We start from the raw sequence: 26,797 nt of genomic DNA on the forward strand, positions 1-26,797 counted from the left end.
TTAATTAATAAGATATTATAATCACATCCTATAGACGACTGTATTCCCCCTCTTCCTCTTGCGGGTGATCAAAACAATAAACTGACAGCTAAAAGTTGAAAAACAGCATTTTAAAGTGACTGATTTGCTTTGAAGGTATGTATATTTACATTCTATTGGAAGCTAAACATGATTTGTTTCTGTATATAATGTGTTAGTCTGGTAGAATTATAGCAAAAAACTCGATTGATCACTGATTTTGTCCAGAATTTCTATGTTATCGGCGACAAAAGTACTTATTTTCTTGTTTGAAGAATGACCTGCATGTAAATTCCACTGTTTCATGGATAAAGAAACAATACTAGTTTGGTAAAATAAAATAAAATCATTGATAAATTCTCCATTTGTTTATAACTGTAAATGAAAGAAGATTCGATGTTATTTCCTGTCTGTATGCACGCTTGCTTAATTACTGTACAAGTGCTTGCGAGTTTGGTAAAAGACTGTATGCCTGTTTGTGAGTGACTTCTTTATAAAATATCGGCGTTTCCTATGTTCCTGTAGTATTTCTTCATATTTAGAACCCGCAAACAATGTTTGAAGGAGGGTGGTATAAAGCAGTCACCATGCAGTCTGTTTGTTCGATCTGTTTGTCCTCATATATTTGGTCGTGCAATTACTCCAGCCTACCTCTCTCAAAGTTAACAAACAAACATCGGCCATATGTAGTTAATGTCCATCTTATTATTTTCCTTTTTCTTTTTAAAGTGACACTTAAAGGTGAAACATGGTCTGTTTTTCGTGTCAGTGCCATAACTTCTTTATGCATTAAAATATTTTTAAATAACTTGGCACAAATGTTCACCATCATGAGACCGTAATGCGACGATGTGTCGCATACATGACTACTAGCATATTTTCTAGAATTTGAAACCATTGAAACCAATATATAATCGCAACTGCAATTAATAAGGTGTGAAAATATGAACAGTTAATGAGGTGATTTGGAGTGAAACGGCTCCAGATTGAATCCACTTATCCTTTGTGGATCGCTTTCTTGACAGCACCGCACAGTAAACAGCTCTATTTTAGTTTTGTCTTTGTATTTGCCATAAACACATGAACTTTAACATGAAACTTGTCTTATTTTACTGAAAATACATTCTGCGAATGAAATAAGTCCCCATTTTACAAGCAGAAGTGCCATTAGTATGGGAACGATCAACATTTTTTCTTTATTCTTCTTCTTATTTTTTTTCTATTCAGTTTTTTTCTCTTGTTTCTTTCATTAAATCTAAGGAGCATTACAGAATTAAATGAAAAATAAATTAGCTTAACCTTTTTTCCAACAGGACATAACTCTTATCACCCTCCATCTCCTATCTTTCCAACTTACTCTATTCTCTCCCTTTTGTTAAAAAAAAACCCTTATGCAGACAGGTATACATAGATTTACATTTTAGATCTACATTACTGACAAACTGCTTAATTGATATATTGTACTACTGAAACGACATCTTGAACTCCAAGTTTATTAATTTATGTGTAATTGTATGTATATGTGTATATATTTGTGGAAACAAAATTTATTTTAAAAAAGTGCCATTAGAGGAAAAAATGAGGGTTTATTACCTCATCTGAGCAAGAAGTGCTCAAGGTGAGCTTTTGTGATCACCCTGTGTCCGTCGTTGTCGTCCGTCGTCAACAATTTGACTGTTAACACTGAGAGGTCACACTTTTGGTCCAATCTTAATGAAACTTGGTCAGAATGTTACTCTCAATAACATCTTGGACGAGTTCGACATCGGGTCATCTGGGCTCAAAAACAAGGTCACCAGGTCAAATCAAAGGAAAAGGTTGTTAACAGTCTAGAGATCACAATTTGGTCCAATCTAAATGTAACTTGGTCTGAATATTACCCTCAATAAAATATTGGACCAGTTCGACATTGGGTCATCTGGGCTAAAAAAACTAGGTCATCAGATCAAATCAAAGGAAAACCTAGTTAACACTCTAGAGGCCACATTTGTCACCATTTATAAATGAAACCTTTTTTCAAAATGTGTTTTGATGATATTTAGGTCGAGTTCAAATCTGGGTCAGATGAATCAAAAACTTGGTCACCAAGTCAAATCAAAGGAAAAGCAAGTTAACACTCTAGAGGCCACATCTATGATCATATTGTAATGAAACTTTGTCAGAAGTGGGGTCAAAAACTAGATCACCAGATAAAATCAAAGGAAAAGCCTGTTAACTCTCTATCGGCCATAAATATGGCAATATCTCTAATGCTTACCCACGAGTACTCGCTGTGATTTGATAATCATTTATCATACATTTAATACTCACCCAATAATATAGAGCTTTCGATATAAATGTCGGAATTTGCCGATCATACTTAAACAAAGACGCAACAGAAACGAAACATTCTATTTACATATATTTATGGAATATGCATACTTATTACAGAAAACATCATGGATAATTTGATTATAAATCAATTTGGCGTGATATTCATCAGTTTCGTGACTTGGTCGAGTGAATTTTCATGCAATGAGTGTGATCAGTCAACATTTTGTAAACATTACCTGTCAGTTTCATCTATCATATCACCACATACACATATTTATGTTAGCCTTATCGTTTAACTTAAATACACATACAGTGTAAAGCCAAATAATGAATTTGAAGACGATTCTTACCTTTTGCGTATCTGTTTATTGTTTTGATCACTCGCAAGAGGAAGAGGGGGAATACAGTCGTTTAAAGGGTGTGATAATTTATTGTAGAGTTTGTATCTTTTGGAGGTTCGCCTGTCCCGTCGTCCGTCCCACAAGGCCGTCGCCTCTGGAACCCCGGTCGGGTGGCTCCTGGAAGGGAACCGGTACCCCACTGCTCGGACTGTCTCGGGCAGGGAAGGCAACAACACAATTAAGGTCTTTAGCGACTTTTAAGCTTTCATTGTGAAGAAAGATCTCCCTTAGAAATGTACAAACTTGGCTATGAGATCGAAAACCTTAGATCGACATTCAATTTTCAACAAGATTATACAGAATAATTATGTGAAATCACAAAAATGGCCCACCTGTATTTTAGACTAGAGCAAATGGCGTATTTATAGTTGCATGCCTTTGATCCACAAAATATTCTTATGTTTTAATCATACTGTCAACCGAAAATTTCTGCAGAAGTATAAATCACGTTTAAATTAATATTTAAGTGAGCGATGCACGGCCATCTTGACCAGATTAGATAAAGATGCTTTCTATAAGGTGATAACATGTAATTTCAAACGCAGTGATGTAGAGTGAGAAGTTTAAATACTCATTAGATATGTGTAAAACCCTTTTTAGTTGAACTTATCACTTAGGCGTGTGATCTAGAAGGAGTTGTGAGCCATATATTTCATCTGCATATTACATGTGGCTGTTTTTTTCTTTTTAGCATAATTTGTTGCTGAAGGAAACTGTTTAACCTAAACTAATCTAAACCTTTAAATTTAACCTGAAAAGGAAACTACATTTTTTATCAGTACTTCTGCACGTGTGGTAAACCGGACGTAATGACGTAACGTCATTTATGCGGATAACGTAGAATAAAGCATTGACTGCGTTAGGAAATGTAAATCATTTTTATGAATTTATTGCAACCCCGTGGGAACATTTATTTAAGTTACAATATCACTACCTTTTTAAATTAAAACATCTGGCATACTTTGACATAACATTTGAATAATTCCATATTACTAAGTATGTCTTTTAAGAAAAAATTATTCGAGAATATGCTTTCAAAAGTGTCATTTTCCAATCATGGAATCGAGGTCCAAATCTTTCTGATTTAATTCATTTGATATGACTGATCAATCGGATAACGTCATATTATTCATTTCCCCGCCGCCAAGTGGCGTCCATGGCTAAACTACCGTCAAATGTCTTTAAAAACACTGGAACTAAACAAGCGTTACCGTGAAACTCGCTTCTCGATCAAACAATTGATTACATTTTTCCTACCTATATGTCTTACAGTAATTTATCTAACCAGTAGCCATATTTTACTTACTCATCATTGATTTAAACTTATTGTTAGATCGACCTAGTCGGTAACAGGGTTTTCATGACACGTAGCTTTGTCAGTCCCCTACTGGTTGAACACCGGATGGGACAATAGGAATGGCCTCCTTCCGTTCTGCCAGTCCGAAAAATCTTGATCCTGCAATTACTCAAAAGGTATTTAATCTAGAATAATAAAACCTGGTATGTCAATAGAGGGCAAAATGTAGACTATGAACGTACATGACTTATGCTTGTAGGTCATAGGTCATTCACTATAAAAGGTCAAGTAAACTTGTTTCTGTTCCATAACTTTTGTTTGCATTGATGAATTATCTTAGTGCTTAACACAAGCATTCCCCAGTGCGATGAGACAATGTGCCAACACATGAACTATGCTTGTCGGTAAAAGGACAAAGTCACTTTTTAAGGTCGAGTGAAAATTTGTTTCCATTCCATACTAATTATATGCATCGAAGGAATGTCTTAACACTGCAAGCAAATGTTCCTCGGGACCAGACAATATGTCGCATACATGATCCGTGCTGAATAACGTATATCCATACAGTTTTATTACAGTTTATGTGGGGCAAAAATGGCAGGAATAAAATATTTGGAATTTTTTATATAATTATCAGGAGACTTTTCTTACCGCATCAATTTTCTACAGTTTTGTTTCATTTGTATCTTTAAATTTTATATTTTCTTTTCTATAGCGTCATGTCCATATGGATGGACACTCTTTGGAGAGAGTTGTTATTTACATAGTGGTAGTGAGATAAAAACTTGGGATGCGGCTCAAGTAAGTGTTAAAAATAAGTATTCATTTTAAACATTTACGTAAGTAAGACCAGTAACGCATACAGTTTTACCAGTGTTTCCCATGTTCTACTGTATGTACAGAAGTTCAAAACATCAGCCTTTGTTTCAGTCTATAAGTGTGATTTTTCATTGAAATTGCTATTTCTACAATGTTTTCAATGGCTATAACTACTAGCATTCACTTGCTGTAGATTAGGTAATTATCGCTAAGACTTTATTTTGCGACTTCATAGTAACCAGCCTATTTGCTGAGAACTTGTGAGACCGCAAAGTGTGAGTGTTTGTATTTTTAGGCCATTAATCTATGCTGGTTTATTTCTTCCCCGAGATAGCATGGTAGCTATCGCGATAGTATTAAAGAATCGTCTTGATTCAGCAAAGTTTTCATAAAATATTATCTGAGTAGCCGAATGTTTGCTGGAAATATTATTGGGATAATTTACTTTATTATCTTGGTACGTTTTACGTAAGTGCCCACAACTTCCATTTACCAGCTAGAGATTTCAGAAATTATTTTTATATTTCAAGTTGTCTGAAAAGTTTATCTCAGTAGTCTAATTTTTTTCTGGAAATAAAAGACATCTAGAAAATACAGTTTATTCCGATAATGTTTTCAGCACAGATGCACAACTTTTCTGAAAGGTTAAACTATCTTAATAGTTACCAAGCATTCAATTGCAGTTTCAAGCATGAACGCGCAATTTTGTGCTAAACATTTTCAGGACATAAATAAAATATCAGAAAACTGTTATTTATAGCTGAATATTTCAGTAAATTGCTTGCAATATAGTAACTTAGCTATATCGAGGGAGAAATATGCAATCATATCAGTCACATCAACATTAACATGATATTTATTCCCCAAATGGCATTTTAGCGACTATAAACGAAAATAAAACTATTGTAAATGTTATCCATTCTACAGTATTACCTGAGGTAAATCTCTTCAAATTATATGTCAGGGATTTGGCAAACAACATATTTGTTATTTTCTTTTACTACATTATTGTAATGACATTTTTGCCTTATTCCCACAGACTGCATGCTTTAAGGCTGAAGGACAACTTGTAGAAATCGGAAGTTTATTGTTGAGCTGAAAACGAACTGTACGTATTTCTAAAACAATTATTAATGCGACTTGCTCAAAAATATTCCTTAAGTAAAAATAGCTCTTATAGATATTATGGTGTATTGTATCTTTAGGAAGTTGTTACCGTCGTTTGGGGTTTTTGTACAACAACAAATATCAGGCCGATTTGTGACTTTTAAGCTTTCTGTTTGGAAAAAGACTCCCTCAGACGTTTACGAAGATGGTTTTAAATTCGGTAATCGTAGATTGACATTCCGTTTTCAACACTGATCAGATCATAATCGACATTCAATGTCGAACCCAATCTTCATTCGTAGATCGACTTTCAATGTGGACCCGGGTCTTCAATCGTAGATCAACATTTAAAATACAATTTAAAATACTCGGTATCTCAAACTCGCTTACCTCGAAATTCCGCTTAAGTCGAAGAAATTTTCAAGCCCCGTCAAATTTCCTTCTTTTTAATATGTAATTTCAACTTCGGTTACGTCAAAATTTGACTTACCGAGACTCCGGATGTGTCGAAAGGGATTTTCAGTCCCGTCAATAAAATTCAAGTGCACTGTAAACTCGGTAAGTCGAAGTGAGAAAAATATGCGATAAAATTTTGTACATGTCAATGTAAATGTGGTTGGTTTTTAACACATGTCTATGTGTATTGCCTATCCAGAAAGCCGTGATGCCGACAAATCAAAGGTGCGGCGGCTATCAAAGTGGGATGACGTCATCCTTGTTTGCGCGTGCAATAATGAGAATTGTTTGATGTAAACATTAGATTTCTTTAATCAGCAGACTTTATTTTTGAGACGTTATGAAAATTGCTTTTAATTGAAACTATAAATTAAATGGTCTGACCAGTGGGGATATTTAATAAGGATTAAGAGGTAATCGCGATCAGACTGTATAAAAATTAACTTCTTGGAGGAAAGCATCATCCGTTCAAAATGTCCGATCGAAATGCTGTCAATCCTCTGGGAAAGAAACGTGGTACAAAAAAGAAACTTGACTCAAAAACGTTTGAGGTTGGTACCATTTATATTATTCGAAAAACTTAAAATTTTGATAAAGACGAACTGTACGGAATCGTGTACGCATAAATTGCCGACAGCGTATACACGGCATCAAGGAAACAATTCTGATTTTTCATTAAATCTGTTCGTAATGTCTACTCATTTCGTCCGTATACGTCCCTTCTCATAATTTCGGTTATCTCGAAATAAAAAGCATGGTCCCTTGAAATTCGAGATACCGAGTTTCGATTGTAGGTCATATCGTAGACTGACATTCACTGTAGACCATGTTTGAGATCGTGGATCGATATTCAACTTGGATCCGTGTCTGTAATTATGTATCAATATTCACAATAGTCCAGATCGTAGATCAACATTCAGTACAGACCAAATCGCAGATGGACATTCAATGTAGATCGTAGATCGCAAATCAGTGCAGACACAGCTTTGAAGTAGTTTGAATTGATGAGTTGGTAAATCGGAATTCAGTGTAGACCCAGGTCTACAGTCGTATATTGACATTCAATGTAGATCCGGGTCTTAAATCGGAGATCAACATTCAGAATTGTGCGGATCGTAGATCAGCATTTACTGCTTACCCGGATTTGCAGTCGTCGATCAACATTAAAAACCGTTATCATGGTAGTATATCGACATCAATTTTCTTACTTGTGTAGGTCGAAGACCGGCATTCAATGTAGATCAAGGTCTGCCATCGCCGATAAACATTCAAAAAGGGCAAGTTCGTAGATCGTTTTTCAAAAACATTCACGTCGTAGATATATGAAATAGTTCAGCTAATAGACCAGCATTCAATGCGGACGGGGGTCTTGCAATCGCTGTTTCATATGTTGATCTATGACCAGGCTTTTTTAGAATGTCGATCAAAGATCTAGGCTTTTCTGAATGCCGATCTAAAGTCGACAAATTTTGTTAATATGCGGTTGAAGGCCTGAGATTGCATTTAATATAAATGTATGAGCTAAACATATTCGAATGTCAATCAACGACCCTGACTATCAACAGTTGCATACTTGGTTCTACATTGAATAGAGGAGCGAGAAGCAAACAACTGTAAGTCAGCGGCCGCGGAGATCGCCTCATGTGAAAGTACCTTTGGGTATAAACTTTTGTTTTTAAAAGTTTCCATATATAGCGAACAATCAATGACAAGATTCCAACATGAACAGCCAGGTTCCAAGATGTTTTGTCTTGAAACTCTCAAATTATTTCATTCGAGTTAAATACTGATTCTCATTTCTTTAAAAAGATCTTTATATTAGATGAGTTGTTTTTGTCGAAGTGTATGTATATTACAACACTATCAAGCTTTTAAGAAAAAAAATGGAACTGTTGCACAATGCATATGTCAGGAATCAACTGCGAAAACTGGTTCACATGCAAAACTATGGCATAATTAATAATTATATGAAAGATAACAAAACATTTTAGCATTAATATTTAAATCCTATCACGCTTTTTACTTTTGTTGTAAAGATTTTGGCTAAACTAAAGAATTTCTTATCTATAGTGTAGCTACTTATCATTCCAAATGAGAGACCGGTCACATTCTTTATAAAACTCGTGGCGTAGGTGTATAGGAGACCAGACGTAGAGTCGGTGACGTGACTTGTGAACATTCTGTAGATCTGTCGATGAGATGACAGAGAATTACAAAACATGTATGCAATAATGTATAGAGACATTGAGAAAACTAATGAAGTATTCTTAACGAAAGACATGTGTTGATATTCTCACAGTGGCTACCCTATATATATCAGTGACTTATCTTGTTATTCAACGGATATTCTGCGGTCTATGGGACGAGATAGGCTATGTCTCAATCAAATATCTGTGAAAGGTAATATCATAAGGCCAACGGCTGCATAGATGGTTATTTGCTGTTGTAACGTTTCAGTGCCACACAAATCCCGTCGGTGAAAAGCTAGCTCATCACCAAAGGTGATTTATCGCTCTTATATACTGTCATCTTACTCCAATGACAATTGACAGGTTTACAAATTTGCATATTAATGGAATTACTTCCCTTTATGCATTCAGTAATCGTTACATTACTTTCCCCTCCGAGAAATCTCGTCCCGAGATTTGGCCTAGGAAATACATGGGTAAGGCAACTCCAGTCCGGCAGTTGACTTCATCCCACCGCTGCCACCATTTGTAACGTTTCAGTGCCACACAAATCCCGTCGGTGAAAAGCTAGCTCATCACCAAAGGTGATTTATCGCTCTTATATACTGTCATCTTACTCCAATGACAATTGACAGGTTTACAAATTTGCATATTAATGGAATTACTTCCCTTTATGCATTCAGTAATCGTTACACTGTGAACCAGCGGATTATATTATATGTTTCTGAAAGACGGCAAAGGCCTTATGATAATGTTTCGTTAAAAACTTTTTATTTATTTATTTACCAGACTTTTATAGCGCTCTTTCCATCCATAAAATAAACGTTCAAAAGCGCTGTACAAACTACATATCACAGAATGATATGGACATATAATAGAAAACAAACAAATATATATAAACAATAAAAGGTATTTAGCCAGAATCAGACTTTACTCTACATTTAAACTAGATATTATAAAGAATAATAAACAACAGTAAATAGTTTCTATTGCAAAGTCATATACAGCTTGTTTTCCAGTGCAAATAGACCTTAAAGAAAAAGTGTGTTTTTAATGATCTTTTGAAAGCATCCAAGCTTTTAGCGTCTCTAATGGTAGCCAAAAGAGCATTCCGTAACTTCGGTGCAGCTGATAAAAATCTACGATCACCGTACCTCACAGTTTTGCTTTTTGGAACAACTAGTTGTTTTGAGTTGTTCTTGGATTTCAAATTTCTTGCTGGCTGATAGAGATCTAGCAAGTCTTTAACATAGATCGGTGATTGGTTATGCAATGCTTTGTATGTGTGAACTAGAATCTTAAACTCCACTCTGTGAGTAACTGGTATCCAATGCAGTTCTTTTAATACCGGTGTAATGTGATCATAACGCGATACTGTCGTTATGATTCGAGTGCAGATTTACACATAAATATTTTTTCAATTGTCTAATTGACACACCCTTATATTGTATTGGTATATTTCCATATATTTTAGAAAAAATAGATATTAATGGCTAGATTTTCATATTCCTTTTGTATTTTGAAGTTTCGTCAAATCCACAGTCTTGGATAGGACTGCATGATAGAGAAAGTGAAGGAAAGCATATCTGGGTTTCAACCGGAAGTGGTACCAGTTATACCAACTGGGCGACCTACGAACCTAACGATCACGATGGGGGAGCTTGTGTTCAAATGCACGGAAATGGAAAATGGAACGATATTGATTGCCAGCTCGAACGTCCCTATGTTTGTGAACGTTTAGTCCATGGTGCGTTAAGTCGTCAGTGAATAGTTCTTTATGAATGTTAAGGTATCTTTGAGCAGAGTTGTCAATGAATGGTTCTGTGTGAACGTTTGACCCACGGTAAGTATAATTGTCAATTTTCGAAAATCTGTTTTCAGTTGAGTATTGTCATCAACGAATATTTCTCTTCTATTGTCACGTCAGGTTAACTGTGAATATGGTCATAAATGAACAGTTTATTTTGAACGGCATGGTAACGGTGAGTACAATCTTAGGTGTTCAGCCTTTTTAATGTCTGGTTAACTATAAGTAAAATTGTCAACGAGCAATTCTGTGACTGTCCGGGTAACGGTGAGTATAGTCGTCAATGCCCAGATCTTTGTGAACGTCCGGTTAGCTATAATTATAACAACCAAAAGAACAGATCTGTAAATGACTGGTAAAGGGTGAGTATAGTGGTCAATGACCAGTTCTTTCTGCATGTTTGGCTGATGGTGAGTTAAGTAGCCAATGACGGGTTATTTGTGAACATTTGGTTTGAAATGAGTATAGTCATAAATGAATATTTCTCTTCGACGTCTAGGTTAGCTGTGAGTGTTTTTGTCAATTACACTTGTGAACGACTGATTAACTTTGAATATTGTCATCTGTGCTAACTTATTTTGTGAACGTCTGGATAACGATGAATATAATTGTCAATGAATAGTTCTTTGTGAAGGACTTTTATCCTCAGTTCACAGATATTTGTGAACGTCTGGATAAGGATTAGTTTAATTTTCAATGGGTAGTTCTTTATAAATGTCTGCGAGTATATATTGTCACCACTGAATAAAAGTTTCAGTTTCTATAAGTATTCAAAGAAAATCTTAAAGCTGTCATATTCATTTTGTTATCATCATTTGAATGCAAAAAGCAATTATACTACAGTGAAACACCGCTCGCTCGAGCATCGATGACTCGATCGCTCGAGCATGACCTTGGTCCCTGTGTATTAATTTACTCTTTATTGCTTCTGGCAAACTCGAGCAAGTGTGTCAAAAATTTTCACACCTTCGGCGGTTAGAATGTATCGGTTAATTAAACATTTTTGCAGGCCGTGAGAATTGCGTGGTCTATTCCCTGACTATCTTAAAAGTTTGTTTGTCGGCATATTTGATCTGATAATGAGACTAATTCTTGATGAAAGGTTGAAGAAAAGCTTTTTGATCAAATATTATAGATAACGTTTGTAATACGTTTTTTTTTTAAATGTCACGAGTGTGTTATTATAACGCATCACCGTTTCCTCTGCACATGGTCCCGATAACAATTGGTAAAACAAACAATTTTCTTCGTATGTTGGTCAATGTTTGGGTCGCTCGAAACCATGGATAACTCGATCATTTTGCTCATCCCCTTGCGACCTCGAGCGGTGTTTCACTGTATTACCCCGTAGGTACTTCGATATTTTGATTAAGATCAATTGTAAATAATAGTGTTAATTTTGTTTAAAATTTAATGTTACGAATAGGTCTATGATTGATAAATTGCATTCTGTTTACACGACTTTGTGCTTCCAAGACACTTGCCACAGAGACATCTCTTTCAAAAGATTCAAACATTTCTCTTATGACAATTTGCAGTTGTAGGTTATAGAATTTGTATCGAAAAGTATGTACTTGTTCTGCAACGGAAATAATGCGCGAATTAGAAGAGCAGTTATTTACATACTACAATTATTATAATTCAAACTGTCGTCAGTAAATGATTGTGTTCATTATTCTCCAGCTTTTTTATTTTTATTCGCTACAGTGATGTGTCCCAAAGGGTGGACATTCTTCAGAGGGGAATGTTATAAATACAACAGTGAAAACAAGAAAGACTGGGAAGAATCTGAAGTAAGTAGTCAGCTAAAACAAACAAGAAACACCGTTCCCAAGTCAACAGTCTTTCTCATCTTTTACGTACAGAACTTATATTTAACGAGTATTTAGATTTAAAGGTTTCAAATTTGAAGTCCGTTTATATGTGCATGTAGAGGCCATGCAATGCTCTTTTACAATGGAGTTTTGCTGCATCTTTTGCGAAGGGACATGAACGAAGTTGCATTTTGCACAGGCTGATTGAAATCCAGTCTTTTAACTGCAGCTTCAAGGGGATCATTACAAATAGTTGTACTGATATTCTCGTTTGCAAATTGAAAATTGCAAATTTGCCTTTGAGCCTTGATATATTCAAATTATTGGTTACAGAATAAACAGAAGAAACTATATTAACTTGTAAGACAGTGAGGTCGGAAAACAACATTCATGCTTATTTAGATTTGGTTCATTATTGTGGTGACATTTTTGACGAATTTCAACAGGCAGCATGCGTTGCTGATGAAAGTCATCTTGTGGATATTAACAGTGGTGCAGAAAATAAATTCCTGATGAATCTTATGAAGAGAGGTAAGTATTTATGAAACAAGTCTAAAGGCAATTGACCGGTTATGACACTCGGAAATATAAATACCTTTACGTATTCTTCGTAGGCGATTTTGGCAATCTCCGGCTTGTTGCTTTAATGAGTTATATACTTTAACACCTGAAGAATGCAGAAATAGCGTTAGAAGAAAACGTAATCAAACGTTAACTGTCGACATAATTTCTGGTCCCCTACCTTAAAGCGTCCCTTTTAAACAAATTTAGTAGAAATGAAATATATGAAACAATGGTTAGAAGTATTCTATTCAGTTGAATCTGTTATTGTTGTTTGGATTAAGTTACATCGACAAAATGTAACATTTATGTAGACTTCCCATAATCGAATGAGTTCATCCGTGTATCTCGTGACGTCGTGTTAGGAATGGGTGGTATTGGGAAATAACATCCATCCTTTTAGAAACGTGGGAATTAGAACTAGTAGACAAATGAGCATATATTCTAGCTATACAGCCCTTCCCCAGTCCCCCCACCACCCCCCAAAAAGTTGTGTCATTGTATTTGTTTTAATTTGTAAATGACTATTCGGTAAGATCACCTATACTTACACATACCTTTGTCCATATTAATTGTGCATGTTTACACAATGCCTTAAGGTGATACAAAGTGCATTGAAGTTTTCTGTAGAACGTTAAATTAGCTTATTGTCCGTGAAACATTTTTAGAAGATACATAGGATTTGTAAAGTACGGTCCATGCCATTACATTACATATTGGAAACTTGCGCAACATTACATATTGGAAACTTGCGCAATCTCATTTTTTCAGCTAAGATTCATATATTTATGCTTCATCTTTCTGTTTCAAGTTGGTGCAAACTGTGATTATTTTACTGTTTATTTGAAGCTCTGTAAGGTTAACTGAAAACTTGGACATATGTTTTACTATATTATTTGTATATTTCATCATTATCGATTTTGATATATTCTTTACAATTTCCGGCTGGAAAGACATTTCGTTTAGTTCTTTTTGAATATGGGTATTGCTTTTGGTGATTATTTTCTCATGAGATTCCCATAGATACCCTAATATAAATAGCATTACTTTTGGTAAATGAATCAAAACGATGCCTTTTTCAAACTAAATGTAGTTCTGCACGCCTGATCATTATTTTTATCTACAATGTCGAATTGAATAAGACACTGATTTTTCAAAATGGCAGAATATAAATAAAAATCAAAGATTTTTTATGCTTGATCGATATGACAAAATGTTTGGATATGACCTGAAATTATCTTAATGGAAGTCTAAGGGATATTCACAATTTTTATCACATATTCGAGCCTAGAGTTTTTTCTTCAACCAAATATTTAATGAACATTTCAAAATTATCAGTTAACACGCTATGATGTGTTATATTGTAAAATAAAATTTATAGACCTTGTGCATGTTTTTTAAGCGTTTTGCTCATGATTAAAGAGATCTGCACAATTTTATGAATTAATGGCACAATGTGAGTAAATCTATTTAAATTGCATCTTTTTAATCTTTCTAGAGATACAACATGCTACTAAACAGTTTGATACTTTAATTAATTCCAAAAAATATCGTTAAATCCGCTTGAAATTAAATTCCGTATGCAGGGTCACGGAATATTCTGCGTTATATGGATTAATGATGTTACGCCATTACATCCAACGTGCAGAGCTACCTTAAAAATGAATCTATAATTGTGTTGCATATTTCATTTTTCTAAATAATATCCAATGATCAATCGATTTTGAATAAAAAAAGTAGACATTTTTGCATTTTTTCTACATTATATCCAATGATCAATCGACCTGGAACAGAAATTAAACATGTTCACATTTATGTAATGGGTATGTCCGAAGATCAGTCGAGTTTGAATAGAAAAAGAAGACAGTTTGTTTTTATGTTTTCCTAGATTATATCCATGATCAATGGATTTTGAAAAAGAAATATTAAAATTTCATAATTTTCCTAAATTACACTCAGTGATCAATCGATTTTAAATAAGTATTAGACACTTTTATATGTTTTTCATTTAAGAGTGGGTTTTTTCAGTCTGAACAATAAATTTTGTATTATGCCACATACACATCGACTACCTACGTTTTAATAAGTAGGAGATATCAATGGTCGTTTTCCTGTTTTTTCCCTGTAAATTTGGTACAGTTGTGTATTTCATATATTTATTTAGAAGGTACTCTGGGTAAAAAAATAAGAGCTAGCAGAGGAAACAGTCCGCTCTGCTATTTCGATGCTTAAGAGTAAACAATAGACATATTTTAGAAAAAATAGACCCTTTCTGTGATTAATACAAGTCATATTACTTTATAAATGAGAAAACACATATGTGAAGTTTCTGAGATATATTTAGATAATGAAAGAAATAAAAAAAGGAAGGGGTGTGGTACGGTTTCTCCACACCTCCGCCAATCACATAAATGATCATATCTACATTGCATTAATCTTGTCAAAAGATAAACAGAAATTCTAAGAATAATAGGGGCTTAATTCAGGAAATATTTGCGGCAAAGACATTCATGTGATTTAAGTGGTAATTTAGGACATCATTTTAAATAGGAAACAAATCGTTCAGAGGTCAAATGAAATTCTAAGTAAAAAGAGGTCAAAATGCATTTGATTTATTATACCTGGTTTATATAGCACTTTTTCCATGATAAGCACGTGCTGTGCTTTACATACCAGGGCAGCAAGAACTAATGATGGAACGCCGCAGCTGTCTTATGTCGAGACATTTCATGTTATCATATCAGATTGTGGTCTTAACTTGTCAAAATAGTGTCTTATTATGTTAAAAAACTGTGTTATCATGTCAAAATATGGTGTTAACTTGTCAAATCAGTGTCTTATTATGTTAACTAGTTTTGTTATCTTCTCAAAGTGTGGTGGTAACCTGTCAAAAGAGTGTCTTATTATGTTAAAAAGCTATGATATCATGTCAAAGTGAGATGTTAACTTGTCCAAATAGTCTCTTATTATTAGGGATGGCAACGATTAACCCGTTAACCGAGTACTCGCTCTGTGTTCCAAGTATCGATGACGAAATTTAGTAATCGAGTACTCGAAAACAAGAAAAAAGATAAAAGACTAGAAACACGTCAATATTAACGCGGCCGTTTAAACGGCACGAAAGTATCTACCTGTCATCTTTTCGATCAATTACCCAGATTATACATGTAGAAACACGAAGGTGTGAATCGATACACAATGGTTAATGTTTCTGTTCTGTTCTGGTTAATAATGACCCCTGAGAGGTAACACGTATTTGAAAAATCATGTTCGCTGTAAATTGTAATTATGCCGCTTATTGCAGTACCGCTTATATCATAAACAATTAGAAAATCACACCACACCTGTGTGCAAACGTTAAAATTAGCGGTAGGTCATAAAGAACATGTTCTTCGAAATTTGAAAATTAAACCAGTCCAATTTTATGCCGACTTCGCAGTTTGCTTTAGAAGTTCAGGTTAGCGTTTTATTAGTCGCCGAAATATAGAATAATTACGATTTTAAAATGAGCTATTAAAATTTACTCAATTTTCGTATGTCTTTATAACCTAAACAAGTTAACATCACTCTTAGACATGATAACATAGCATATTAACATAATAAGACACGGTTTCGACAATTTAACACAACACTTTGACAAAGTAACATAGCTTTCTGACATAATAGCACGCTTGTTAGACAAGATCACATGGTATTTTGACATAATAACATAGCATTTAACATAACAAGACACTGTTTTGACAAGTTAACACAACAATTTGACAAGATAACATGCCTAGTTAACATAATAAGACACTATCTGGACAAGTTAACATCACACTTTGGCATAATAATATAACGTATTAACATAATAAAACACTGTTTTGACAGGTTAACACCGCCCTTTGACAAGATAACATAGATTTTTTGACATAATTGCACGCTCGGTAGACAAGACCACATGATACTTTGACATAATAACATAACACTTAACAGTATAAGACACTGTTTTGACAAATTAACACCACATTTTGACATGATAACATTGCACTTTGTCATGACAACATAGCATTTTAACATAATAAGACACTGTTTTGACAAGTTGTCACAACAGTCTTAGTAAAAGCGGGGATGATTCATGAAATATTAGTTATTTGCATTGTGTCATATAACATAAGTAGTGATTTGGAATATCTATTTTGTTTTGAATCAAATCCATTTAGTAATATGTGAAACAGCGTCAAATCATGAACCTGAATTTGGATTATTGTCTAAAATAAGTACTGCTGCAATATGGCTTTTATGTCATATAAGGAAGATGATTGATAGGAAAAACTGGTTTATGTTTGAAGCAAATCTATTTGATTATAAATTGCTAGCGGCAAGTGCGACCAGGGCTGACCAAGATCAGCCTGCACATCATGGTCTGCACTGTTCGCTTTTCAGTGAGTAAATTTTCAGTGAACACCCCTTCGAATGATAAATGGTATTGCCCGAATTTAATGATGGACAGTCCATTTTAGAAATTTAGCAGGGTAAGGGTTAAAAAGAGTTTGGTGTCTGACCATGGACGGTAGAATTTGAAGTAATGAAGCGCTAACAATGCATATCTAAACAATTTATCCTTTGTAGAAAGTGCTGTACAATTAATTTTAAAGTTATAAAAAAACTTAGAGACGTAGAACATTAAAAAGCTGCTGATATATGATCAATGTTTTACAGGGATCTTGTGTACGTTTATTGTGAACATAGCAACTCCGTTTTTGATGACTTGTTCAGATAAATCTTTAATGGACTCGTTACCTAACAGGCAGTCGTTTTTACAATTACGGGTCTTTTATAAAAACATGTTTTTCTATCTCTATTACACCCTATTCAATTGATCAAATGACGTCCGTCACGTAAGAGCACACTTTCATTACACGATAGCCCGGTCGATACTGTTTTCAATATCAGGTTCGACTGAGAACTGTTTCACTTTTCAATTTTCGTAATTATAATGTCGGAAAGCTTTGTAGAAACAAAAGAGTAAGAGATACAATTCAAATGTTGAAAAATACATTACTTTACGCTTCACAATATAGAAGAGACCAGTCTTCAAGGCAATAGTCTCCCCTAACAGTAAGGAGACCTCTGCAATCAAAAACATTTTATCACGATTTTGGTAAATCGTTTTGATTTCATCATTTGATATCGGATACTTATTCTTGAATGTGTTTAGAGAATATTTCAATGTAAATATTTAAAGCTAATGTGCGAGATGAAATAAAAATAAATAAAGACAAAAATAAGAAAATAACAAGTAATATCTTTTCAAAATTCATGTAATTTTCATGATCACGTGGTATTTGTCACGGCAGTAATTATTTAGCGCCAGGGAAGGCAAGTTCATTAACATAGTTACATAGTGTAATGCTTACCTATCGCTTTCATTTCTTATTAAATTTATTAGCAGTATATATTCAGTAGATAAACTACACTGTATACTGAGTAACTGATAATATTTAAGTATGTGACAACTTGTTTTGCAATAATTGTGATATCCATCTTTTGTTTTTCCTAGGTGACCAATATCCATCTGCAGCTTGGATCGGACTGAATGATAGGGAAACGACTGACACCCATGTTTGGTATTCATCTGGAAAAGTTGCTTCGTATACGAACTGGGTTGAATACGGGACACAACCCTGTGTACAAATGTACTCTTCTGGGCTGTGGAATGATATGCGCTGCTCATATTCTCGAGCCTACATATGCAAACGTCCGGTTAAAGGTGAGTTTAGAAATTTGTTTCTCAAGTTGTGTAATAGGGAATTGTTTAGGGATGTTAAACAGAAGGTTGCATATTTGTTCAGAAATGACCGCTGAATCGATACAGATTTTATTAAAGAACAGTTATCAGGTTATATAAAATATATATTTTGCTGATAAGTTTGTATTTTTTTTGAAAGGACATCATGGGAATATTGGCCACATGACACTTAACACATTCTACTATTTGCTATTTTGATCTAAAACCCGTTAATGTCAAATATGTTACTGGTACACATACTTTACTAACAATGCATATAATATTGTATGAATTTGTTCTTCTGCTTGCGTAAAATGAAACTTTCGCAGTAAAGACGTGTTAAATGCGACGAAACGCATTGACGTCACAAATGACGTCACGCACCCAATATAACGTTTGAACGTAAATGTGGAAAAATATTGACGTTACAGGATTAACTGTAACTATACGGAGTTTATAACTGAGTACCAATCTGACTAAAGTACATCTCCTATTACGCTACGCATAGGATCTGACAACGAGCTATTGATGGCCTCGTTCTGACAACCTTTCCGCTAGCCAATCAAAAGCTACCTTACAGCATTCTGTAAGCTTTATAAAGCCATGGGTTTTGATATGAACAATTTTTATGTCGAAAGATTTCAGAGAGGCGGTTAGCTCAGTCGGTAGGGCACTTGCTCTGTAAACGAGAGGTCCCAGGTTCGAGCCCTGGATTAACTACAAATTTTTCTTACTCTTTGACATTCGAACAAGTTGTCTGATTGGTTCAAACAAAAATTGATTTGCGAAAATAAAAATAGCAATATTGGAAATCCAAAATATACAGAAGACGAATGTGAATGGGTCGTTTTCAGATCTTCGTTTAGAAGATCAAGTACTTTAGTCAGATTGAACTGAGTACATAATAATATAAATTATAATGTCTCGATATTGTATTCAATATTCCTCACCCTTTTCTCTTTATTCGCTACAGCTATGTGTCCCAAAGGGTGGACATTCTTCAGGAAAGATTGTTATAAATACAACAGTGAAGTCGAGAAACCCTGGGAAGAAGCTGAAGTAAGTAGTCAGCTGAAACAAATAATGACACCGTTCTTCAACCAACAACCTTTACCATCTTTCACGTAGTGAGCGCATATTTTACGGGTATATTAATTTCAAGGTTTCAAGTCCGTCGTGGGTGTTGCACTTTGCATATACTAAACCAGTCTGCAAACTATTTGCTGCCTCGTGATATCTTTAGTTGTACTGATATTTTCTATTGCAAATTGAAAATTGCAAATTTGTCTATGAGCCTTCACAAAGAAGAAAATATCTTGTCTTATAGTGAGACGTCAATCTAAATCCATTATTATTAATATTTGGTTCATCCTTGTGATGACATTTGTTGTCGATATTCAACAGGATGCATGCCTTGCTGATAATGGTCATCTTGTGGATATCAACACTCGTGCCGAAAATACATTCCTGACCTATCTTATGAGGAGGGGTAAATATCTGTGAATAAGTCTGAAGAAAGTTAACCCGTAATGATACTCGGCAATTTCAATTTGATTACGTAACCTTCGTATACGATTTTGGTATTCTCCGGCTTGTTGCGCTCATGAATTACATTACCAGCAGCGTTAGGAGAATACGTGATCAGGCGTAAACTGTCGGAAGTAATTTCGGGTCCACTACCTTAAAGCGTCCATTTCAAACACATTTGGTAAAAATAAAACTTACTTAAAACTGGTTAGTATTATTTTATTCAATGGATGCTGTTACATCGACAAAATGTAGCATATAGTGGGAATAGACTCTTATGTTCAAAGGAGTTCATAGGTGTCTCTCAGAGCATCTTGACAGGCACGGATCGAATTGGAAAGTAACCATCGGCAGTTTTTTGAATAAGCAGGAAGTCCCTGATTTGGCAATTCTTTGCCCTTGTCGCTATTGGTTTCTGTTAAGACATATAATGAAATAGAAAAAGTGGAAACTCCACAGGTCGCTCAACACAACAAAACGAAAATGTTGCAGGCTCGGTTTGATTGAGCCTGTTCATTGACGGCAGTTAAAATGCATGCTACCGTCCACGCCTGCATTGAGGCCATCAAATGGCTTGAGGTAGGTTAATGAAGGTAAATGACTCCACCAAGGTGGATACATGTGTCTAAGATAATGCCAGGAGAAAAACGTTGGATCTTTATATCTATAAAATGTCTTAAGCTTTAATTTTGAAAGTACATTATTCTCAGGCTTTTTTTATTTGAGCTTTTTTTAAACGGCTAATATTTGGCGAAATATGTTTTATGTGCCTTTCGCTTCGAACTTTGATTGAAAGGCCATGCAGAATGTAAGAAATCGATGATGATAACTGATGTTACTGGCATTGTGCAAGGTTATTTATTACAGTAATTTTCAAATTATTCTTGGCAGTGTGATTTGTAATCATACCTATTTTGTCCTCTACAAAAAAAATATATATATATTTACTAGAACATTTCCCATAATTATTACCCTATCATTTCATTTTGGTCATAAATAGAATGGCACTGAAACCAGCAAAAGCCTCTATATCGTTTACAGTTCTTTAAAAATGAGAGAAAGTTGATATAAGAAAGCTAATGCGCATATTAATGAAATTATTAACTACGCAGAGTTCTGCGGATAACAGTGAAACCGAAATGCAATGAAAAGTGTACAATATCCGTACTTTCCTTCTTCTTTCAATATGAAACACCTGTTGAGGGTCATGAATTTCAAAGTTGGATAAAAATGGTAACTTGAGCGGCTGAGTTAAACGAAAAGTTTGTAGCTGCTAAAACACTAAATTACACGAAATATAATAAATTGAAATGGTTTAATTAATTTGAATCTACCCCAATGACAAGGTATACTACATCATTAAACTGCCCGCCCGCTTAGCTCAGTAGGGAGAGCGTTGGTCCACGGATAACGGGATTGCGAGTTTGATCCCCGGGCGGGGCGTATGTTCTTCGTAACGATTTGATAAAAGACATTGTGTCTGGAATCATTCGTCCTTCACCTTTGATACTTCATGTTGGGAAGTTGGCAGTTACTTGCGGAAAACAGGTTTGTACTAGTACAATATCCAGGAACACTTGTTAGGTTAACTGCCCGCCGTTACATGACTGAAATACTAATGAAAAACGGCGTTAAACCCAAAACAAAAAACCAACATCCTTAAACCCGCTTTTTGAACTTAAAGTACTGGTCTCTTTTCGTAAATGAAATTGTGTCAAAATATGATAAAACTCTGTGGTACAAAATTTTGGATTGAATCAAAACATGATACAACTTTCTGGTTAAAACTTATTGATATTTGCGGTACAGACTTCGTAACATGTAGGTGGTCATGTGGAACATCTGTAAAATATGGAACAAATCCATTTTGAAATAAAAAGGGTAGAATGAACATATTGTTGGGATGCTTTGCAGAAACAATACAGTACACAATACGATTCAAATGTCAAAATACACATTATGTTACGCTACACCATACAGAACAAACTAATCTGCTACGCAATGATCTGCCCTTAGAGTTTATAAACTTTGCCATCACAAACATTTTATCAGGATTTTAGATTTTTTATCTTTTGATATCAAATATATATTATTGAAATTGTTCAGAGAATAATTCAGAGATCTTTGGCTAATACACCTGATAAAAATGAAACACAATTTATATTGCACTGTATTCAAGTGCATTGTATTTCGTGGAGACCAAGTTTACAATTAATTATGGAATCATTTCCAGGCCTTTCGTGCAATCAACTCGACTTCTGTAACAATAATCGTTTAATATATTCAGAGAAATAAACTCTTGTAGGTTTGGAATGTGGCCTTCCTTAACCACCATATCTTTTCATATGAACTATTTTGTAAACAAACTAAATACTGTGTTTTACCTTATATTATGCTAAATGAAAATAAAGATAGTGAATTTATTTCACAATATTTCTTTTAATTAGAATCTGTAGGATATTGATAAATGTTTAGACAAGGTAAAATGCTATTATTTTCACACAACAAAAAAATTAATTGTTGACTTTAAATGTTCACAGTAAGTCGTATGTAATTCAACAATAACTTTCTTATTTGAGATTTTTTATCTTTTTTTTTTTAGTGAGCATTCCTATGTGTACTAATAACAATTGAAACAGTATCCATTTCATGTACCGAAACTTTGTACTTCTTTGCAGATAATTTTTATCAAACCCCACCCAGTATTTTCTTAGTTCAAAGTCTGCATTCCCTTAATGTAGCGTCATAGATGGTAACCATAGTTACATAGTGTATATCTTACCTATCGCTCTCCCTTCTTAATTAATCTATTGGTAGTATATATATTCAGTACTAAATCTATTACACTGTACACTGTCTAACTGATAATATTTAAGTAATATTCACGCTTTATGTTTCCTAGGTATGGTGGCATATTTCTGCATACGATAACCAGAAAAGTTTCGCGAAAATTTATCGAGTTTTCGCGAAAACCAGGAAAGATTTTGCGAAAAAATAAAAACTTTTGAGAAAATAAATACAGACATTAAGTGGAAAATTTCGCGATAGTGCCCACTTCTGTAGTTAAGATAAAGATCTTGAAAATTAATCTTTTCATGAAAAGTTGTTAAGATTTGTTACTTATCTAAAAATAGAAACATTTGGAACGCTTTGAACAACGATATAGTACACATCTCTTAGTCCGTTGCACATACAACCTATCCAAATACCAGACTGATACCGAATGCAGTATGCTGTTTATAGCCATCTGAAAACTGTTATTTTCGCGAAAACTTTTTATTTTTACGAAACCTTTACCGTTTTTCATGAAAGTTTGGCCCATTTTCGCGAAACTTATCTTGTTTTAATATGCAGAAGTGGGCACTTACGCAAATATTTTCACTTAATATTTGCAGTTCTTTTCGTGAAAAGCTTTTAATGTTTTCGCGAAAACTTTTCCGTTTTTCGAGAAAACTCGATACATTTTCGCGAAACTTATCTGGTTATCGTATGCAGAAATATGCCACCATACCTAGGTAATCAAGATCCCTCTACAGCTTAGATCGGACTGAATGATAGGGAAAAGACTGACACCCATGTTTGGTATTCATATAGGGAAGTTGCTTTGTATACGAACTTGGGTGTAGACGAACCTAACGGTGTTGCTGACACACAACCCTTCATTTCATATTAAATGTATTTGAAGTGTATATTTCATTTTAGATAAACTAGGATATACGATTTAATAATAAAGTTTTGATTGTTTTGCTATAACCATGATAAATGGATTTTGATTTTTTCTAGATTATATGTATCCTTCTGCTGTTTGGATTGGGCTGAATGACAGAGAAGTCAATGACACCTATAAATGGGTATCAACTGGAAAAGTTGCTATTTATACGAGCTGGGGTCTATCCCAACCTGACGATGTTGTTCGGACACAAGCCTGTGTAATGATGAACTGGTATGGAGAGTGGAACGATAAGCGCTGCACATATTCCCGAGCCTACATATGCAAACGTCCGCTTAGAGGTGAGTTCGGAGTTTTGTAACCGAGTACTGTGTTGGAATGTTAAACAGAAGGTTCAAAAATTGCCTTTGAACTGCTGAATCGATACTTATTTTATGAAAGTGCTGTTACCGTTAATATAAAATATATATTCTCAAGTTTTGTATCTTACATTTCAATTGTAAAACGATAGAATGTGAATAGTGGCCACAGCGCACTAAATAGATTTACCATTTGTTTTGTTTTTTTTAACCCAATTATATAAAAAAGTTATTTCTTAAAACACAACAGTATATTTCAATTTCTAATTGAGCAATTATTTCATACAAATAGTTCATGTTATTATGCATGATAGATTACCCGTAAGCGGTGGCGTATCGTCATTTAATCCGGATAACCAAAATTGCGTCCTGGTAGCCGTTACACACAAAACAGACAAAAAAACGTTATAACTGATTATTCGACTAGACTAAGTTTAAAATCAAGTACGATACGTACAAAATAATACGATTAATGAATTGTAAATTTCAGTAAAAAATCTTTATGTTAGTTTTACATGTTTGATCCTTAAGTAGTGGCATAAAGTCATTTATCCGAAAACCTTACATACTTTAGAATAAAGCCTGGATCTGGCATACGGAAATGCGATTACTTTAAGAATCAGTGGCAATGAAAAAAGTGAATTTATTGATACTACAAAACTATCATCTTTCTTAAAATGAAATATGATATTGAAAATTTAAGCTCATTAAATAAGTCCAAATAATGTCTTGAATATGCTTGAAAATAACGGATCACTTTGATTATGGGCAAATCTAAAAACAAACAAAAATACATTTTTGTAAAGAAAGAGTAAATACAGTTAAACCTGTCTATAAAGACCAGTGTACCCTTGGGAAATCCAAATTGCGGTCTTTTTGGGAGGTGGTCTTTATTCACAAGTTAAAATACACTTTAAATGTAAAATGGGAAACAAAACAGGTGGTCTTTAGGGCCAGATGGTCTCTGTCCAGAGGTGGTCTTTAACACAGGTTTGACTGTATGTGCCTTCATTTTATCAGTATATAAAATAATTGATCATATTGATCAACACACCTGTCCACATTATATTAACTGATCAAATTATTGGAACATGTTAATCATTTCTATTATAACCACGCGAAGTTTTTGCATTTTACCACAGGTGTTTGTTTTGTCATTTTCCGATACTATTCTTTACTACAGAGGTACAGGGATAAGCGGATGTTCGATCATCGTCGAAATAAGGGTTACCTCAAGCGTTAGAATATTTTGATACAATTCTTTTGGAATACACACAAAGCCTCACATATACTGCATTTTTCTGTGAAAAGTTGACGCAGAATACCTCAACCTTAAGTTCTTAAGATTTGAATATTTAAATAAAACAATGACGTCTTGTCGAAATATGTTGCATTAAATGTTACACAACAATTGTTTGATTTCTTTTATTTCAGTTTCCTATGAATAAGGAATAGCGTAATGGACATGAAGTGAAAGGCCAATGTCCTAGATATTTGCTGCAGATTTTTCTCATGTATAGCCATAGCATTTACATAATTTCCTTTTCCTCAACAATGTCTGTGTGTCTTAAATTTGCAGTGAATTTGCAGTGAACTAAAACAGGATGGCAGTCAGCAAAAAATCAATGTGTTAATCAAAAATAAACTTCTGAATTCTGACACAGACTTTAGCTTCATTTTACTTCATATGCAAGCTTAAAGTATGATGTAAACTTTAACCTTGATAATAATTAAAGGTTCATGTACAGAGCATAGTCGAGTCGTTTGTTATCTTTTCTTATGTCCGTACGTGACTCATTGTTGTTCTTGAACTGCTTTAGATGAACTTTAGATGTTTAATTCAGATCAGTGCAGAGCATGATCAGCGTCCAAGGACTAGCCTGGTCCAGACTTATTATACCTGCAAATTGATAATATCAGAAACTCGATGAATGCCTATTAACACTAATTAGCGCAAATTAAATGGGATCTTTAATACATAATTATATATAAGGTATGATTTCTTCTGACCAAACACGAATATTAGTAACGGCTAACAGAATTACATGCTGCAAGTTTCCTAAAGGTTAACATTTTGCCGCAAGGCTTGCAGAGTCGCTATGCTGACAGAGAACTTGTAACATTTTACCAAAGTGTAATTGCGGAAGAACATCATGCTTCACCTTATCTATAGTTCTTATGATGATTCTTTTTCGATACAGTATTTTGAATGATACATCTTAAGAAAATAGACCCCATGTGGTTCTGGGACGATCTGTGTATGAAAAGAATGAGAACAACTGCCTTAACCTTGCATGATCGTAAGAGGCGACTAATAGGGTCTTAACACTTGGTTTTGCAGTAACTTTGTGATTCCAGCATGTATGCAAATTTTGATTCCATATCTCATGTTTTTATTTCGATGTAAATGAGATGTGGAACCAAATTTATGGTCCTGTTTGGCGCCATATAACCTATATTGTGTTGGTGCGCCGTAAAACCCAAATAAATAAATAAATTAATTAATTAAGAAAACAGTTCGCAAGAAAATAGTTCTAAAGGCATCGTTGTTTTAAAACATTTAGTGTTAACTAATTGTTAAAACAATTAATTGGTAGCTGCATAATGACCATTTATATTCCTATCGTGTAGCGTCGTGTAGCGCATTTACATTGTAACAAATGGATTCAATCTCATGAAAAGATATCCT

General features: G+C 34.3%; 2 protein-coding genes across 2 annotated transcripts in view; both read left to right on the forward strand.

The window, feature by feature from the left end:
* LOC123552118 (uncharacterized) overlaps positions 1-10,265 on the forward strand; it is a 25,734-nt gene extending 15,469 nt beyond the window's left edge. The window contains exons 5-7 of the mRNA XM_053525096.1: positions 4,745-4,830; positions 5,888-5,956; positions 10,126-10,265. Coding sequence (XP_053381071.1) covers positions 4,745-4,830; positions 5,888-5,947 — 146 coding nt within the window. The 3' untranslated portion in view covers positions 5,948-5,956; positions 10,126-10,265. The remainder of the gene's footprint in view (positions 1-4,744; positions 4,831-5,887; positions 5,957-10,125) is intronic.
* LOC128545994 (macrophage mannose receptor 1-like) lies at positions 6,885-25,852 on the forward strand. Its single transcript, XM_053524203.1, has 9 exons — positions 6,885-6,966; positions 10,126-10,347; positions 12,115-12,200; positions 12,668-12,752; positions 18,325-18,534; positions 19,526-19,611; positions 19,957-20,041; positions 23,863-24,090; positions 25,543-25,852. Exons 1-9 carry the CDS (start codon positions 6,885-6,887, stop codon positions 25,554-25,556), a joined length of 1,098 nt encoding a protein of 365 aa, XP_053380178.1. The 3' UTR covers positions 25,557-25,852.
* The last annotated feature ends 945 nt before the right edge of the window (positions 25,853-26,797 follow it).

This window comes from Mercenaria mercenaria, chromosome 15 (genome assembly GCF_021730395.1).
Source record: "Mercenaria mercenaria strain notata chromosome 15, MADL_Memer_1, whole genome shotgun sequence".
In the NCBI taxonomy this organism is placed as follows: domain Eukaryota; kingdom Metazoa; phylum Mollusca; class Bivalvia; order Venerida; family Veneridae; genus Mercenaria; species Mercenaria mercenaria.